This window comes from Rhodnius prolixus, unplaced genomic scaffold (genome assembly GCF_049639745.1).
Source record: "Rhodnius prolixus isolate KJV_2025 unplaced genomic scaffold, Rpr scaffold_17, whole genome shotgun sequence".
In the NCBI taxonomy this organism is placed as follows: domain Eukaryota; kingdom Metazoa; phylum Arthropoda; class Insecta; order Hemiptera; family Reduviidae; genus Rhodnius; species Rhodnius prolixus.
In genome coordinates, this window is record NW_027411626.1 from 1,924,963 (window position 1) to 1,945,282 (window position 20,320).

A 20,320-nucleotide genomic window follows, 5' to 3' on the forward strand; every position below is an offset into this window, starting at 1 on the left:
TGGGTTCTTTTTTGTATACCAGGCTCTCACTTGGAAGATGAAGACACAAAGATAAGAGAAAAAATTAAGACTGCTGGGAAATGTTTAAAGAAGTCGAGTTCTTAGCATAAAATTGTGTAATAAAGAGCACCAAAAAGATAATCTATAGACACATTTATCCCAATTCTTATTCATTCTAGTGAATCCTGAACATCGACAAAAATGTACATCAGTCAGCTGCAGACGACGGTGATGCCAATTTCTTGTGATAAAACAATCAAAACAAAACAGGATCTGAAATTAGACAAGGCTGGATGTATCAGCTGTATCGTTAATTGAATAGAACGCGTCAAAGTGGTTTGGCTATGCAAGAAATGCATTAGCAAAGAATATTGATAGTTCAAGAAAGAGATGGGCCAAATATAAGGAGTTCAGGGCGAGCGGAATTGCATTAGGGCAGAACGAAAAAGTTATTAAGGTTGGCTGTGTCACATTTCTCCGGAAGTAGTCGAAGGTACAAAAAGAAGAAGAAGAGATAATAATTTCTCGCAAAGGGTTAGTTAAAGAATGTAAAACTTAACTCTGACCCTACCCAATGCCCCGCAAATTGATCTTTGTCCTTCGAAACAGCTGCTAATTCTTATAACCTCTGTCTGAGATCTGAGTCATCAAGTGTGACCTAGTTAGAAAATAGCTAACACTAACAGTCTCAGATAACCTAACAGGAGGTTACAATTACCAAAATTGATTTTAGTATGAATGGATTCTGCGACTGGATAGTAAAACTCATTGTGTACCTTAATAATAGTAGTTAATGAAAGACTGCAGCTAGAAACTAGTGTTAATCTGTGAAAGTTTTTCTAAGATTATTTATGAACCAAAGATATGCTCAATTCAGTGAGATAGCACTAGCTTCAAGGATAGATATTTTCTAACTTCTGAGATTTTAGAGAAAGGTATTTTACTGAACAACTCAGTTTATTTTTTACTCTATTTTTTTGTTTTTTTAAATATCTGCAATTTTAACAGGTAATGTTAACAATTTTACATAATGGACAATACAAATCGTAAATCTGAAAAAGATATCTTTCCTCAGACATATATTGTAGTGGAATTTGGTTGTGATATTAAAACTGAAACAGCACAATGGCTTGTTGATAAAATCTCTAAGAAGCGAAAAGATGGTGGTGCTGAATTACTTGTTAGAAGACAGCCAGCAACATTTGGTCAGGTAAATTTTTCTATTTTTTTGTCAATTACTGTCAAACTTGGCTATTCATTGTTATCATTCAGTTTTCCTGTACTCTTTCAACTTTCTAGAATCTTACAGTACATGTGTCTGCGAATATAGATAAACTTCTTGAACTAGCCGAAGAACTAGAAGTTAGAAAAAGAGATAAAAATGGGATATTACGAGAATTTACTGTGGATGAGATTGATGAATTTATAAATAATGAGAGAGATGAACTTTTAACTACAGCTGATAGGCAAGTATTAGTAAAACACGAATTAGAGAACATCAGAGCGTTGTCACATGAGATGTGCATTCTCGGTCATATGGAATGTCCTTTGTATGAAGGCCAGTCAATTAGTGAGTATTACTGGTATCTTGAAACATTTTTTACATTGTTATTACTTCTCCATTATTTTTTGGCATTATATTGTTCATCTCTTCATGGCGACTGATTCATTAATCCATAGGGAAGAAAATTATTGCCAATTTTAGTCATAAATGATACAAATAAAATCATAAATTTATGACTTTATATTAATGAATCAGCCACTAAAAAAAAGATTATCTATATTTTATAATGTAAGAAGAGAGCCAAACGACCAAACATTGTCACTGAAGTGGATCACATCTATGGATTCAGTACCATGAAAACAGTGGATTATGACTGAATTAGGGCTATAATCTTTCTTCTCTTTAGATACTTTTTACTTTCACTTTTCGCTATTTAGAAAGTGGACTTCCCTAATACTGCCCCCAAAAACCCATTCTGATTCTGATGAGCCAGCTAACTTCACGATGAAGTCTGAATAAAGCTGGTTTTAGATTAAGAAGAAGAACTTGAACTTCTCATTCATCAGAGAACAGTAACACTTGAGTTTGCTAGTTATAACCTTATTTGGTACTACAACGGAGAAATGTCCTTTTCTTAGATGATTCCTAGATGGTACCTTCGTTCCTAATGGATGTGAAAGATGTTTGTAAAAGACCTGAAGAGAGATTTGCCCCTTTTATCTGTTTTATTTTTACTTGATTGGTTCCGTTTTTTTTTACTTGCACTTAAATATGCAGTTACACAATTTTTTTGAATTTCATTTTTTATTTTTTGTAGTGTCTGCATGCTTGCACTACGGCATAGTTAAACAGATATATCCGCTGCATGATGATGAACTAATTAAGAAATTAGGTCATACATGGTACATGCAATTTTTCCAATGTCCACCGTTTGGTAAGGATGATTATTGTTTCTTGTTAGTTACAAAAATTAAGAAAAAAGTATATGTAGTAATTTTAACTTTTTTTTTTCATTTGCAGAAGATATTAGGATCTATTTTGGTGAATCAATAGCCTTATATTTTCAATTTCTTACATTTTACACAATTTCCTTAGTTGCGCCAACTGTTTTGGGATTTTTACAAATGTTTCTTTATCCAGGAACGTTGGCATTTTTCTGTATATTAAATATAATATGTGCTACATTATTTTTAGAGGTAATTAACCCATTTTTTTTTATTCTTAGGTTTGTTTGATTAATGTTTATGTAACTTATGTTGTTGATCTTTATTTCAGCTATGGCGTAGAAAATGCTCTGAACTTGCTTTCATTTGGGGCACAATAACCATGACAAGTTTTGATGAACCAAGGCCAAATTTTCGTGGTACAATGGGAAAGGATGCGGTTACAGGAAAATTGTTACCTCAGGCGCCCAGATTTAAAACACATTTGAAGGTAATAACTTATTTTGTTCTCTCTATCTAACGATTCCTAGGTTATACTAGGTTAGAGAAAGTGTCTATTGCAATCATGTTTTAAAATCACTTTTTTTTTCTTTTTTTTTCTACTCAAGAGACTTCAAAACAAATACGAGTATTTTAGGATAAAACTAGAAATTTAAAAAATTTAAAATGCCTAAAAAAAAATTGTCGTAATATTGAAAGAGAAAGTGAAAAATAAAGATGTGTAAAAACGCATTAAATCACAAAATATCTCAACTGTTTCCATTACAGATGTATTGCGTATCTTTGCCAGTTGTAGTGGTATGCATGTTCGGCGCATTTCTAGTAATGTTGTTTGCATTCTGGGTTGAGGACCATCTTAGACAGATACCGAACATACCATTGTGGGTGATTTACATTCCTAGTATAGTGTACGCTGTTCTGATTTACATAATGAACTTATTCTATAGAAGATTTGCCACATTTCTCACTGAATGGGGTAAGTATTTTTGTATTTATTTATTTATTTATTTTAAGGTTCGTCATCATTTTGATATTATTGGGACCCGGAACTTTCTACAGTGCATTGTTTGTGGTAGCGTTCTCTCTCTCTCTCTCTCTCGTTACAGACAATACCGTTCGTAACCTTGTGGAAGTGAGCCTGTAGAACCTCCTTCTAGAAAAATTCTGTGTTTTTAGAGAATTCTTCGTCCGAATGGTATCCATTTACAGAACGAATTTTCCACCAGTTTAAGATTTTCTTTACACTTCTTGCATAAATTAAACGTAGCTTGATAGCTTTTTAAATATTTTTTTTTTGTTTTAATGAAAGAATTAAGAATTGGTTTTAATGCAATTATAAAACAGAGGGTAAAACTTACTTCTCTTTAAAGTGTCATATCAGCGTAACGTTCGGTTTTTATAAACAGTAAGAATTAAGTATGTTCTGTGAATGTTAAAACTTCGTGAACTATTTGAGAGAGGTTAGATTGAGATAACCTGATCGCTGATCACCTTACAGTTATTTCTTACACCAATTGTAAATATTAGCAAAAAAATTAATTAATTTCAAAGTAATTAATTAAGAAAACTACTTCAAGTGTGTTTTTTGTTATTAAATATTTATTTTTGAGCAGATTTAATTGTTTTTCAGAAAATCATAGAACCCAATCACAATTTGATAGGCATCGAGTTACTAAAATGGTCCTTTTTGAGTTTGTTAATAATTTCATGTCTCTGTTCTATATTGCATTTGTGATACAGGATATGGATTTATTAAGATATGTAAGTATATTTAATTTAAACTTGGATTAAATTACATTTTATTACTAAATTTTATTTAACATAATTTGATCAATTTTAGTGCAGGGAGTGAGTAGAAAATTTATTAATCTTAAATCAATTAATATTATTTTCTTTAAATTACGTTTAAATTTTCTTCAAGTTAGCTTAAGTTTTACTTTTATTGGTCTTCTTTATTAATCTTGGATGACCATTAAGGCTTGCCCTTAATTTTCCAACTTATAGAGTACCAACCTCTAAATTTTCTCCAACACTTGAAATTTAATTTTGTTTGCAGCAACTTGCAACCCTGTTAATCGTATTACAAGCTTTGAACAACGTACAAGAAGCTATACTTCCATTACTCCTTAGGCATTACTATTTGAAGGTAAATATTGTTGTTTCTAACCGAAGTTTAATTTGAAATAATTATTTATTTATTCTTTTTGGTTGTTGCATAAATTTTTTTATGTTAAATTTTATCATTAAAAACATTAATTTGTTATAAAAGAAGTGGATGTTTACGAAGCTGCCCTAATCTTTTGGTAGTTTTACGTTATATTTCTTGAAATCATGTTCTGATAAATCGTTCACCCAAATAATGAGTCTTCCAGGCTCTCAAAGGGAGTTCTACATAGAGAGGGGAGCTGCTTTTTGGTGAGCATTAACGCTGCTGACAATTCATGCTTCAAAGAGCCAATGCTCTTTTATTTCAAAGAAAATATGCCTGATTTAAGGAAGTTGAGAATATGACTTGGTAACCAACCCCAGGCTCTCTAAGATAATCCCAAGGGAGCGGGTTGCTGGAAATTAAAGTATGACCATACTCAGGTGTTAGGACATTCCTTCCTCCATTGTGTTCGGGAGTAACTTAACTTCTCTGGCTAGATCTAGATAAGCCGCAGCAAGAGAGAGGGAGGTTAGATTGAGATAACCTGATCGCTGATCACCTTACAGTTATTTCCTTCACCAAATACTGGTCATTAAAAATGCTCACCACAACCTCCTCAATTCTGCGTTAAACTGGAATGTGTGCTTAATCTAAATGGACTCTCTTTTTTCGATAAAGCCACCTCTGAGTCATCAAACCTTCGGCGCTGCTTGGTTGGGATTAAGCTAGAGTTTGCCATCTTATGTGTTATAAAGCAAGGGGTGATAAAACATTATTACTAGCTACATTTTCGTACACATCTGCTAACTGTACTATCAGTATTTTTAAAAAATAAAATAAAACATGAAATTTAAATAATCAAATCTTGAAAAAAGGACGATTTGAATTTATGCATATCTTTTAATGAAAGAAACCTAAAAACAGATGTGTAATCCAACGAGGGTTTCAGATTAGATATGAACCTACAAGAATAGACAAAGATCGTAGAGGAAGTATAGCCAAATTGAAACAGTATGGAAGATTAGTTGAATTAGTTGGTGTGAAAGAATTAGATCCAGACGATTCTCGGATAGCACAGGCAGTATCTGAAGGTTCTTTGGAAAAATATGAAGTATGTTAAATTTTCATTATTATTATTATTGCTAAAAAGTTTTTTTTATATTAAGTTTTTCTATTTAGAATTAATTGATTATATGTGATATATTTCGTATGTTTTCGATTTTTTTTCTAATCAAGGATCCATACGATGATTATTTGGAATTGTTTGTTCAATTTGGTTACGTCTTCCTTTTCTCTGCTGTCTATCCGATGGCCGCTTTTTGGGCGTTCTTCAACAATTTTCTAGAGCTAAGAAGCGATGCGTTTAAGTTATGTTGTATCTGTCAAAGGCCTATGTCACGGAAGGTTAAAGATACGGGTGCTTGGCAGGTAAATTAGTTTTTGGCATTTTTATGGACTAAAAAATTTAAAAATACAGTTGAACCTCGCTTAACGAGCATAATTCGTTCCAGAACCTTACTCGTTACGCGAAATACTCGTTGCGCGAAACAATTTTTTTATATAAATTTAAATAAAAGGGGATAATTGCTAGATCAGCCACACTTACACCATTTTCTCGTTTCTCAATGATTTTACGTTTCAATTCTAACGTTATTTTAATTCTTTTCGAAGCCATTTTGTTAGAGGGATAACAAAATAAACACAATAATATTTAAACACAAATATCACTATATGGACTTCCCCTATACACCACTCATTCGGTGAAGTTCGGTTTCGACTGTATCAATGCATTAGATACGTGGAGAATATGAAACGCATATGCGTAAACAGGAATGACTAATCGAAGAATGCGCAGTTTTCGATGAGTCAGCGAAAACTGCGCAGACAGCGAAATGTCATTAGAAAACTATCGTTATGCGAAACATCGCTCGCTATAAGAATCAATTTGTTTTACTCGTTATGCGAATTACTCGTTAAGAGAGGTGCTCGTTATGCGAGGTTCCACTGTAATGTCCGGATAAGTTGACCTCCTAAAAACATCTGGATGCGCCTATGAATCCAGTAAACTAATAAAACTTTCGTTTTTTTTGCTATCCAGCGAGCATTTCAAGCACTTTGCGCACTCTCTGTAATGACCAATTGCGCTTTACTATGTTTGTCGCCTCCATTACGATCAGTAGCGCCAGAACTGTCTCCAGTAGCTTGGGTCATGTGTTTCGTCTTCCTGGAACATCTGCTGATGGGTCTAAGACAAGTTTTACACTATGCAATTCCTGATAAACCAGAATGGGTAAGAGTGGCCTTAGCTAAAGGCAATTACCAATCAAAACAGGCTTTAAAATTTCAGGTAAAAGATTGAATTCGCCCGATTTTATTACATTATTTTTTTAAAAAAAAGTTTGGTGTTTTGTGTCTTTTTATTTGGTTTGGAATTAACATTTTTCACTTGTATTTTTCTTTTCTTACAATGTATTAAGAACTAATAGATAAAATGTAAAAATTCAATGTAAAATATTGGTACGTTACGTTAATTAAAATAAAACGGTACTTTCAATACTGTTCTCAGCGATCAGCTGTTCTCATTACTGTTTAAAAAGAGTGGCTCTTTGCAAACTATTGCTAGACGACCAGCTGTTCCTAAATAAATCTTTACAAAAATTAATCATATTATTTCTAAATGTTCAATATCGTGTTTTTACTGGAAAAATTAGTCTCGAGTTTCACTAGATTTCGAAAAAAGTGTTTTGTGTGTATGTGTCAGAAACGTTAACGTAAAAACTTGCACGAATCTCGAAGAGGTTTTTTTTAAAATGATATTTCATTTAATTTATTTTAAAAGACGAATTTTTTAGTTTAAGGATTAATACTCAGTGTTTGTTAACATTACTTTAGGTTATTTTTCTTATAGTTCCCTTTAAATAGAAAACAGATGGTCGTCCAAAGTTGTGATCTTACCCTTTGTTTTTTCTTTTAAATACCTTACAAAACCTATAAGGTCATTTGTACTTAAATTGTAAATACTGTAAATTAACTTTCTTTCTTCAAATGTCTAGAAGAGATATTTGTAAGTTTTGCATATATTTATTTTACTTTTATTTATATTTTTTCTTAAATAGAATAAAATGAAAATGATTTATTTTTATCAAAGAATTAGATAATTATCCAACAGTGCCAGTTTTCATTTTAAATAAATTTCTAAGGTTTGTGATAAAATCAGCTAAATATTAATCTAAAACAACTATCAATTTGAATATTTTAAATATTTCTTCTTAAAAAAAAAATAATCGAAATGGTAGTTTAAAAATTATCTGGGCTAAAGTTTGGCCGATGGAGTGTTCTTGGAACTGTCCTCTACATCGATTACACAGCTTGAAACACCCACCTATCCTGACACAATCTTATCCCCCTACGCTGATGGTTCAGCGACCCTCTCTCGTACTACTTCGTCCGGTTGTTGCTAGAAGAGCCTTACATGTTCTTGAAGAATGGTTTCGTAAACGGAAAATTAAAGTGAATAAAACCAATGTAACTTGTAACTCCATTACTTTAAGAATTGGTGTCTCACCTACATCAACCAAATTCCATCCCTGTATGCGCACAAACTACCAATGTCTGGAGTTATATTTTGTCTGTCGAATCATTTGGAATCTTGTCAGATTCAAAAGAATCGAGGTTACAAACTTCCATGGTGTTTACTTGGAAAATACTCGTGAAATTTCTCTACAAAATAAGAGACATAGACTGCAATTATCACAACCTATCTGAAACTGAACTAGGCTAACAGAACTAGGGTTCAAACTAGGCCTTACAATTCCTGTCGCATCTAAACATTCCTATTCAAAATCTTCCGCTAAATCGCGGATACTCCCTTTTATGTATCCTATCTTTACCATCCATAAAATGACCTCTTTTACGTTCTGTAACGATCTGGTTTCCTACCCTCTTCTCAATAGATCAAATTCCACAACAGCCTTTTCGCTCATGCACCATCCTGATAGCCTCATTACCAGCTACTAACCCTATCTAAAAACCCAAGGCGCCGCCTGATGACGCGCAAGTGGTAGTTTACCACATATAATCTTAAGCTACGCCATAGTCAAGTGCCATATTGTATGTGTTCGTACATCTTTGTGCTTACTTTTTTACTTATTTTACTACTTAGTTTTAAATTAATGACATGGGGACAAAAAATATCATGTTAACATTTTTGAGCCTATTATCTTACAGAATAACCCCATTTCATACTTCACGTCTTAATTATATGAATATGAAAAACTAAATTTATTAATGACTTTTTTTAAAGTTTTTAAATGGTAAAAAACCACATTACAAAAATTAAGATTCTCTCTGATTCATTTTAAGTACCGACAATGCCTAAATTATCGCGCTTCTACAACAGCGACTTGATTGTTTTGTTCATGAGATTTATATTGCTTTGTTTTGTTTATTGTTAATAAAAATGTGATTGTTGGCTTTGAACAATAAAAAGTATATTTTATTATGAACGTTTTTGTTTGTTCCTTTCTTTTTAACTGAATAACTTCCTCTCTGTATCTTGGAAGGTGTTTTGGTTTTCTTTTTTATAAAAGAACAGCATGGAATTTCAAACTTAAGGACAGTCTGAAAAAATAAAAACTGATATATTAAGGGAGCTTTAAACTTTAAACTAGCCCCGCATTGTTACGCAGATCTTGGACTAAACTGAAATTCTTTGTGTGCTACTGTAAACCAGTTTAGTCTATGATTATGTATTTCCAGCTTGACTTGGTTCTTCTTCTTCAACTTCTTGGTTGGCACTACAGCCGTTGAAGAGTTTTGGCCTCGCGCAACTCTTTCCTCCACTATGCTCCTGCCTCTGAGCTATCTGTGTCCATCTTCTCGCATCCAATATCCTCAGGTCATCTTCCACGACATCCAGCCCAATGTAAACAGTGGTCTTCCTCTTTTCCTTCTGCACCCACGGATGGCCGGTGAAAAGCTTTCATGGGTATTCTGTTTTCCCCCAATTCTGTACCCAGCCACCTTATTGCAGGGAATAGCTGATGCATGCAGTTTCCTGGGTGTCGCAACCTCGTTTGTTCAGGGCACAGTATACAATGCACTTGCACAAATAACAGGCCAAAGGTCATATCTAATACACACCCAAAGGCTAGCTAGCACTGTGGGTTTTCAGCAAGGAAGAAAACCTTTTAAATCTTGGGTATTTTGTGATGAATGGGCGACAGAGATGGATTATTCAAATTCGGTGTAGAGATTTCGACTTCACTTTTGTTTTCGTCTCGTCAGTCTGTGAATTCTGTCAACGCCTAAAACTAAAGAGTCTCCAAAGATCCGCCATGACCCGGTCTCAGAAATGATAAAGGCAACCCTGTTTCCAGAATACCATCTAGACGCTCTTGAACTATCCAAACCAGGATACAAAATTGGCCATTAAGCTTTCGATCATTCTGAACCACCAAAGTGCCCTTAATCTTGTCTAGAGCTTGAGCTAAGCCTCGCTCCTAAGTACAGTGTGCAGTAACCCAAACTAGTCCAGGATGGTAAATAGTAAGAAAAGCAAAAAGCACTTCTTTCTTTAAACATCAGTTTTCTTTCTCTCTACAGCACTTTCTTCACTTGAAATTTTCCATTTGTTTTTTCCTTCAAGTTTCCCAGGAATCATTTGAATATTTTTATAACTAATCTTTGGCTCATTTTTTTATTTTTTTTTATTTTTAGAGACTTATCAGGAAACGACGAAAAACCCGTGGTGATAAAGTTATTGAATAATGACATTTTGTGCTCGATTTTGAATTGTTTATTTATTTAAATTGTTAAAATGAATTTCCTAAATTTAGTATTTATTTTAAAGTAACCAAATCCGATCCAAAGAAAGTGCCTTTTACCAAAAAGAAAAAGAAAAAAATGACAAATAGTGTGAAGAACAATTAATTATTATTAGTGTGTTTGTACGTCCTATTTAGAGATGATGTAAAGAACTTAGAATACTCATAAGATTTTAATTCTGTTTTTAATTGTATTTTATTGTGAGCATCAAAATTTATGTCACTGATTTGTTATTAAAAAATAATTTTATTTTACCATTGATTACTATTTAGTATCTTCGTAACAAAAACTTACAGTTTAAATAGTCAAGTAAATAGGTTGATTAAACGTCCTAAAGGTACACAAATCAGCGAGTACCCAACATTTCATTTATTCTTCATTCATATTATTTACGTAATTTTACTGCCTTAACCCTTATTCTTAACTGTAAGTCTTTGTTAAAGAGATTTTCGTACCTTTTGGATAGATTTTCCTCTTCTTGTCTTTTCCGCAAAGTTACATATCTGCTAAACAGATTTTCTTAAGATTTAGAATATACAATACTTTCATTATAACCTGATATTATGATAAGTCGAAACCGTAACTACCACTGGAGAGATCTTTTTTTAAAAAAAAAAAATGCTTAGAATTGCAGTCCCCCAAAAGAGTTCACAAAAACAATTTTCTTAGAAAAACATTTCGATTAAAATTAGAAGGTATTCATTTGTACCTAAATAGCAAAATTGCTGCAGTTTCAGTACTTCCATTAAAGAGGAGTAAGAAAAATTAAACTGCGATTACAGCACTTCCCACTAAAAGGGAAAAAGAAATAAAACTTCAAATACTTCACTTTAATACATGTAGGAGTAGGATGGCACTTTAATGTCCAAGTAGTAAAGCTCGAACAACTTCTTCCTGCCAAACTTTATCGAAATCGGGCTAAGATTTACAGAATTTTTAGTATTAATAGTTTTACAAGGGGGCAAACGTCTCTCCTTAACTAAACTATATGCAGCGCTGAGACCGACAACAGCATTATCCTTCATTTAAATTTTAACCTTCCAGATCTCATTAACTATTATCAAGAAAACATTGCTACATATATCAGTTATAGAGCTGTCTTTTCTCTTCATTTAGGTAAAGAAATCATTGCATTCTGATAAACATCAAAAGAGTTCTAGAGGTTTGAAATTTGAACGAAATTAAAACCGTCTAAATTTTAACCTTCTATAACTCATTAACTATTATCAAGAAAACATTGCTAACTATATCAGTTATAGAGCTGCTTTTTCTCTACATTTGAGTAAAGAAATCATTGAATTCTGATGAATAGGAAGAGAGTTATAGAGCTTTAAAATTTGAACGAAATTGAAACCCTCTAAAATTTAACCTTCTATATCTTATCAACTATTATCAAGAAAACATTCCTACCTATATCAGTTATAGAGCTGTCTTTTCTCTTCATTTAGGTAAAGAAATCATTCAATTCTGATAAATAGGAAGAGAGTTATTGAGGATTGAAATTTGAACGAAATTGAAACCCTCTAATCTTTAACCTTCTATATCTCATTAACTATTATCAAGAAAACATTGCTACCTATATCAGTTATAGAGCTGTCTTTTCTCTTCATTTAGGTAAACACGTAATTGAATTCTGAAGAACAGGAAGAGAGTTATAAAGGTTTAAAATTTGAACGAAATAGAAACCCTCCAATCTTTAACCTTCTATATCTCATTAACTATTATCAAGAAAACATTGCTACCTATATCAGTTATAGAGCTGTCTTTTCTCTACATTTGGGGAAAGAAATCATTGAATTCTGATGAACAGGAAAAGAGTTATAGCGGTTTGAAATTTGAACGAAATTGAAACTCTCTAAAGTTTAACCTTCTATATCTCATTAACTATTATCAAGAAAACATTGCTAACTATATCAGTTATAGAGCTGTCTTTACTCTTCATTTAGGTAAAGAAATCATTCAATTCTGATAAATAGGAAGAGAGTTATTGAGGATTGAAATTTGAACGAAATTGAAACTCTCTAAAGTTTAACCTTTTATATCTCATTAACTATTATCAAGAAAACATTGCTACCTATATCAGTTATAGAGCTGTCTTTACTCTTCATTTAGGTAAAGAAATCATTCAATTCTGATAAATAGGAAGAGAGTTATTGAGGATTGAAATTTGAACGAAATTGAAACTCTCTAAAGTTTAACCTTCTATATCTCATTAACTATTATCAAGAAAACATTGCTACCTATATCAGTTATAGAGCTGTCTTTTCTCTACATTTGGGGAAAGAAATCATTGAATTCTGATGAACAGGAAAAGAGTTATAGCGGTTTGAAATTTGAACGAAATTGAAACTCTCTAAAGTTTAACCTTCTATATCTCATTAACTATTATCAAGAAAACATTGCTAACTATATCAGTTATAGAGCTGTCTTTACTCTTCATTTAGGTAAAGAAATCATTCAATTCTGATAAATAGGAAGAGAGTTATTGAGGATTGAAATTTGAACGAAATTGAAACTCTCTAAAGTTTAACCTTTTATATCTCATTAACTATTATCAAGAAAACATTGCTACCTATATCAGTTATAGAGCTGTCTTTACTCTTCATTTAGGTAAAGAAATCATTCAATTCTGATAAATAGGAAGAGAGTTATTGAGGATTGAAATTTGAACGAAATTGAAACTCTCTAAAGTTTAACCTTTTATATCTCATTAACTATTATCAAGAAAACATTGCTACCTATATCAGTTATAGAGCTGTCTTTTCTCTTCATTTAGGTAAAGAAATCATTCAATTCTGATAAATAGGAAGAGAGTTATTGAGGATTGAAATTTGAACGAAATTGAAACCCTCTAATCTTTAACCTTCTATATCTCATTAACTATTATCAAGAAAACATTGCTACCTATATCAGTTATAGAGCTGTCTTTTCTCTTCATTTAGGTAAACACGTAATTGAATTCTGAAGAACAGGAAGAGAGTTATAAAGGTTTAAAATTTGAACGAAATAGAAACCCTCCAATCTTTAACCTTCTATATCTCATTAACTATTATCAAGAAAACATTGCTACCTATATCAGTTATAGAGCTGTTTTTTCTCTACATTTGGGGAAAGAAATCATTGAATTCTGATGAACAGGAAAAGAGTTATAGCGGTTTGAAATTTGAACGAAATTGAAACTCTCTAAAGTTTAACCTTCTATATCTCATTAACTATTATCAAGAAAACATTGCTAACTATATCAGTTATAGAGCTGTCTTTACTCTTCATTTAGGTAAAGAAATCATTCAATTCTGATAAATAGGAAGAGAGTTATTGAGGATTGAAATTTGAACGAAATTGAAACTCTCTAAAGTTTAACCTTTTATATCTCATTAACTATTATCAAGAAAACATTGCTACCTATATCAGTTATAGAGCTGTCTTTACTCTTCATTTAGGTAAAGAAATCATTCAATTCTGATAAATAGGAAGAGAGTTATTGAGGATTGAAATTTGAACGAAATTGAAACTCTCTAAAGTTTAACCTTCTATATCTCATTAACTATTATCAAGAAAACATTGCTACCTATATCAGTTATAGAGCTGTCTTTTCTCTACATTTGGGGAAAGAAATCATTGAATTCTGAAGAACAGGAAGAGAGTTATACAGGTTTAAAATTTGAACGAAATTGAAACCCTCCAATCTTTAACCTTCTATATCTCATTAACTATTATCAAGAAAACATTGCTACCTATATCAGTTATAGAGCTGTCTTTTCTCTTCATTTAGGTAAACACGTAATTGAATTCTGAAGAACAGGAAGAGAGTTATACAGGTTTAAAATTTGAACGAAATTGAAACTCTCTAAAGTTTAACCTTCTATATCTCATTAACTATTATCAAGAAAACATTGCTAACTATATCAGTTATAGAGCTGTCTTTACTCTTCATTTAGGTAAAGAAATCATTCAATTCTGATAAATAGGAAGAGAGTTATTGAGGATTGAAATTTGAACGAAATTGAAACTCTCTAAAGTTTAACCTTTTATATCTCATTAACTATTATCAAGAAAACATTGCTACCTATATCAGTTATAGAGCTGTCTTTACTCTTCATTTAGGTAAAGAAATCATTCAATTCTGATAAATAGGAAGAGAGTTATTGAGGATTGAAATTTGAACGAAATTGAAACTCTCTAAAGTTTAACCTTTTATATCTCATTAACTATTATCAAGAAAACATTGCTACCTATATCAGTTATAGAGCTGTCTTTTCTCTTCATTTAGGTAAAGAAATCATTCAATTCTGATAAATAGGAAGAGAGTTATTGAGGATTGAAATTTGAACGAAATTGAAACCCTCTAATCTTTAACCTTCTATATCTCATTAACTATTATCAAGAAAACATTGCTACCTATATCAGTTATAGAGCTGTCTTTTCTCTTCATTTAGGTAAACACGTAATTGAATTCTGAAGAACAGGAAGAGAGTTATAAAGGTTTAAAATTTGAACGAAATAGAAACCCTCCAATCTTTAACCTTCTATATCTCATTAACTATTATCAAGAAAACATTGCTACCTATATCAGTTATAGAGCTGTCTTTTCTCTACATTTGGGGAAAGAAATCATTAAATTCTGATGAACAGGAAAAGAGTTATAGCGGTTTGAAATTTGAACGAAATTGAAACTCTCTAAAGTTTAACCTTCTATATCTCATTAACTATTATCAAGAAAACATTGCTAACTATATCAGTTATAGAGCTGTCTTTACTCTTCATTTAGGTAAAGAAATCATTCAATTCTGATAAATAGGAAGAGAGTTATTGAGGATTGAAATTTGAACGAAATTGAAACTCTCTAAAGTTTAACCTTTTATATCTCATTAACTATTATCAAGAAAACATTGCTACCTATATCAGTTATAGAGCTGTCTTTACTCTTCATTTAGGTAAAGAAATCATTCAATTCTGATAAATAGGAAGAGAGTTATTGAGGATTGAAATTTGAACGAAATTGAAACTCTCTAAAGTTTAACCTTCTATATCTCATTAACTATTATCAAGAAAACATTGCTACCTATATCAGTTATAGAGCTGTCTTTTCTCTACATTTGGGGAAAGAAATCATTGAATTCTGAAGAACAGGAAGAGAGTTATACAGGTTTAAAATTTGAACGAAATTGAAACCCTCCAATCTTTAACCTTCTATATCTCATTAACTATTATCAAGAAAACATTGCTACCTGTATCAGTTATAGAGCTGTCTTTTCTCTTCATTTAGGTAAACACGTAATTGAATTCTGAAGAACAGGAAGAGAGTTATACAGGTTTAAAATTTGAACGAAATTGAAACCCTCCAATCTTTAACCTTCTATATCTCATTAACTATTATCAACAATAAATTGCTACCTATATCAGTTATAGAGCTGTCTTTTCTCTACATTTGGGGAAAGAAATCATTGAATTCTGATGAACAGGAAAAGAGTTATAGCGGTTTGAAATTTGAACGAAATTGAAACTCTCTAAAGTTTAACCTTTTATATTAACTATTATCAAGAAAACATTGCTACCTATATCAGTTATAGAGCTGTCTTTTCTCTTTATTTAGGTAAAGAAATCATTGAATTCTGAAGAACAGTATGAGGGTTTTAAATTTGAAGTAAATTGAAACCCTCTAAACTTTAACCTTTTATATCTCATTAACTATTATCAAGAAAACATTGCTATTTATTTTAGTTATAGAGCTGTCTGTTCTCTTCATTTAGGTAAAGAAATCATTGAATTCTGACGAATAGGAAGAGAGTTATAGAGGTTTGAAATTTGAACGAAATAGAAACACTCTAAACTTTAACCTTTTATATCTCATTAACTATAATCAAGAAAACATTGCTCTTTATTTCAGTTATAGAGCTGTCTTTTCTCTACATTTGGGTAAAGAAATCATTGAATTCTGACGAATAGGAAGAGAGTTATAGAGGTTTGAAATTTGAACGAAATAGAAACACTCTAAACTTTAACCTTTTATATCTCATTAACTATTATCAAGAAAACATTGCTATTTATTTCAGTTATAGAGCTGTCTTTTCTCTACATTTGGGTAAAGAAATCATTGAATTCTGACGAATAGGAAGAGAGTTATAGAGGTTTGAAATTTGAACGAAATTGAAACCCTCTAAACTTTAACCTTTTATATCTCATTAACTATTATCAACAAAACATTGCTACCTATATCAGTTATAGAGCTTTCTGTTCTCTTCATTTAGGTAAAGAAATCATTGAATTCTGATGAATAGGAAGAGAGTTATAGAAGTTTGAAATTTGAACGAAATTGAAACCCTCTAAACTTTAACCTTCTATATCTCATTAACTATTATCAACAAAACATTGCTACTTATATCAGTTATAGAGCTGTCTGTTCTCTTCATTTAGGTAAAGAAATCATTGAATTCTGATGAATAGGAAGAGAGTTATAGAGGTTTGAAATTTGAACGAAATTGAAACACTCTAAACTTTAACCTTCTATATCTCATTAACTATTATCAACAAAACAATGCTATCTATATCAGTTATAGAGCTTTCGGTTCTCTACATTTAGGTAAAGAAACCATTCAATTCTGATGAATAGGAAAAGAGTTATAGAGGTTTGAAATTTGAACGAAATTGAAACACTCTAAACTTTAACCTTCTATATCTCATTAACTATTATCAACAAAACAATGCTATCTATATCAGTTATAGAGCTTTCTGTTCTCTACATTTAGGTAAAGAAACCATTCAATTCTGATGAATAGGAAGAGAGTTATAGAGGTTTGAAATTTGAACGAAATTGAAACACTTAAAAAATAATTTTTCACTAAATTTTCTTGAAAAATGTGAGTAAATACTGGGAAATAAAATGATACAATTTTTTTTGTTTAATAATCAAAAAGCGAATGATGCCCTGTTATGCGACACAATCATAGCAAATTCTTGTGTGATGAAAGTGTGCCCAGATTGCACAATTTGACAAAGACAATAGACGTTATTAAAAATCATGTTTTTTATAGTTACAACTAATAATAATAGTTTTGCTGTTGGGAATAATTAAAAAAAAAAAAACTACAACTTCTAATTGTAGCTTGCTTGTGTTAGTGGTTATTTTTGAAATAAACAAGCTCCGTTTCTAAACTAGTGTGAGTAATGTCACCTTTTGTTTTTGTGTATGCGTGCACTATGGGGCTACAAGATGTTAGGTAAGGTGCTCTTCCGCCATAATTATTTTCTTTTAGAAAACTAAGAAAACTTCTGGAGGTGGTAATATGAAAAGAGAAAGATAGAAGCCGATTTGATTGTAGTTAGAACGTTTCGCTCCGACGAAGCGTGCTGTTGCTTCAAGACTGTCTTCAGACAGACACTCGTACAGTATTCAGTTGTGTATCTGGACTAGTGCAGTACCGATCAGCACAATCTGCTAATTACTTACCTTCTGTTCACTGTTATCCTGTTTTCAAACAGCAGTGTTGTTTTCTTTTTTTCCATTACAACTAATCGATTCAGAAAAACCAAATACATCGACAAATAAATAATCAACAAAACTGTAAGTACAAAATTAATGCACAATTTTCTCGTAGTACTGTTCTCGAAGTTTTCGTCCTATATTTACATTACATTTTAATATTGAAAAAAAGGCTCAGGGCTCCAAATATGTCAGGTGCCTTAAATTTATTTATTTTTTAATCAAATAAAAAGTTAAAAAATTAAAAATAAAGTTTCAAGAAAATTGTAAGCAGCCGTTTTTAGAGGAAATAGGTTTACACCAAAATCTAATCGCCTCCCCCTGATTTGTAAAAAAAAAACAAAAATTCGTTCTCAAGGGGGGCCTCTTAACAAATATCATTTAAAAATAAAAATACCATTTCTTTTTTCTTTTTTTTAAGAGAATTAAGGGAAAGTAAAAATTTATTCAGCAAAACTGTTTTCCTGGTAAAGATTTTCGCTCCAAAAGTATGAACAGTTAAGTTCTTTAGAATGACGCAATTGAAATATCAATACTTCCTGCAACGTTGTGTTTTTTGAGATAATCTTTTACTTCAATTTTACCGACGGACCTAGAAACTAGAACTAGAAATATGTAACTCTACAATCAAACTTATGCGGACCTACGTAGTAGAACTCTAGGGCTCAGACGAACATACGGACAATGCAGATATTTCAATCGAAGATATTACGACAAATGGTGGCCCGTTCTACATCACAAATCTGACACTACCCACACTGATCTCGGACATTCCTTTTGTAAAGCAGATAGCCGAGGAACACTCTTTCATTGCCCTAATACTTTAGTACAGTCTTTCCTACCGTTCTTGACAATACTCCACGCCAAACTGAAGTGCCAGTAGCCTAGAGATCTCCTTAGGGATTGACCCAAGTCGAGAGTGCTATCAATTGGTAGTTTCCTCCTGCTACTAAACGCCTAACACATTCCAGTATTCATCTTATTGTGTACTTCCCGACACAGATTGTTAAGTTCTAAATAATAGCTCGATTAAAGCTTCAATTCTGAACATTAGGCATGCCATTCGATACGTGTAAGAGCTTTAAAGTTTGTAGAAAAGCTTCAGGAAGCTTTGTAGTTAGAGGAAATCCTGAGAGTAGCTCTCCTCACATGTGTAAACTATTGGTTCTGTTATTCTTTAAATGTGAATCGTTTCTATCTAATGGCGGAGGTGAACTGTATTCTGTAGAGCTAGCGAGACCGACCCAATTATGCACCATCTGTAAGCTCTACCGTTACATATATGTGTGTATTCATCACATACACGCTAACTTGGTCAATTACATTTTGACAAAATCATTTTTCTTACAATCACCTTCAAAATGGAAGTGTGATAGAATTATCTGTATGTTAACAGGAAGTATACAAAGTTTAAAAAGGAAATCCGGTTAAACTATTTTAATCTATTGTGAGATTATTTTTTATATATTCTTATTTATTTTGAGTTTAGACCGGAAAATTCACGTCATGAGATTCTCGGTGTATCTTAAATACGAGGTGTGTTCAAAAAGTAACGGGAATTTTCGTTTTTTGAAAAAAATATTTATTTATTCATCTACATTAATATTGTCGCCTTCAAAGTAGTCCCCTTCGTATACAATACACTTGTGCCAGCGCTTTTTCCAATCCTCGAAACACTTCTGAAACTCGATCTTTGTGATAGCTTTCAGCTCTTTCAGCGATTCGCTTTTAATGTCATCTATGCTTGTAAAACGACGGCCTTTTAATGTTCTCTTTATGTTTGGAAATAGAAAAAAGTCACATGGAGCCATGTCTGGCGAATATGGAGGCTGGGGCATCGTTAAAGTTTTGTTTTTGGCCAAAAATTCACGAACAAGCAATGAAGTGTGAGCAGGTGTATTATCGTGGTGCAAAATCCATGAATTGTTTATGCCACAAATCCGGGCGTTTTTTTCGGATTGCTTCACGCAAACGGCGTTGAACTTGTAGGTAGTACTCCTTATTGATTGTTTGACCTTGTGGCAAGAATTCATGATGCACTATGCCATTAAAATCGAAGAACACAGTGAGCATAACCTTCACATTCGACCGCACTTGTCGAGCCTTTTTCGGTCTTGGCGATCCAGAATGCCTCCACTGGGACGATTGAGCCTTAGTTTCGACATCATATCCGTAAACCCATGTTTATCCGCATCGTTGTCGACTTCATTGAGTGACTCTTGAGCAACTTCCATTCTCCGCTGTTTTTGTTCGAAATTCAACAATTTTGGAACAAATTTTGCTGCCACACGTTTCATACCCAAAACATCCGAAAAAATTTCATGGCATGAGCCAATTGATATGGCAACATCATCAGCGACTTCTCTGATTGTGATTCGGCGATCGTTCATAACCATTTCTTTCACTTTTTTCACGTT

The 20,320-nt window shown here is 32.2% G+C and overlaps 2 protein-coding genes across 3 annotated transcripts in view; both read left to right on the plus strand.

The window, feature by feature from the left end:
• Positions 1-85: 85 nt before the first annotated feature.
• Positions 86-10,677, plus strand: Axs (Abnormal X segregation). The gene is made up of 13 exons (XM_074139153.1): positions 86-935; positions 1,009-1,210; positions 1,300-1,570; positions 2,322-2,438; positions 2,525-2,700; positions 2,780-2,938; positions 3,217-3,424; positions 4,079-4,209; positions 4,505-4,594; positions 5,547-5,708; positions 5,834-6,025; positions 6,696-6,944; positions 10,316-10,677. Exons 2-13 carry the CDS (start codon positions 1,031-1,033, stop codon positions 10,364-10,366), a joined length of 1,986 nt encoding a protein of 661 aa, XP_073995254.1. The 5' UTR covers positions 86-935; positions 1,009-1,030; the 3' UTR covers positions 10,367-10,677.
• A 7,085-nt stretch (positions 10,678-17,762) lies between these two features.
• Positions 17,763-20,320, plus strand: part of atk (artichoke) — a 33,279-nt gene continuing 30,721 nt past the window's right edge. For both annotated transcript variants that reach the window (XM_074139151.1, XM_074139152.1), the window contains exon 1: positions 17,763-17,984. The gene's annotated coding sequence lies outside the window, so the exon portion shown is untranslated. The remainder of the gene's footprint in view (positions 17,985-20,320) is intronic.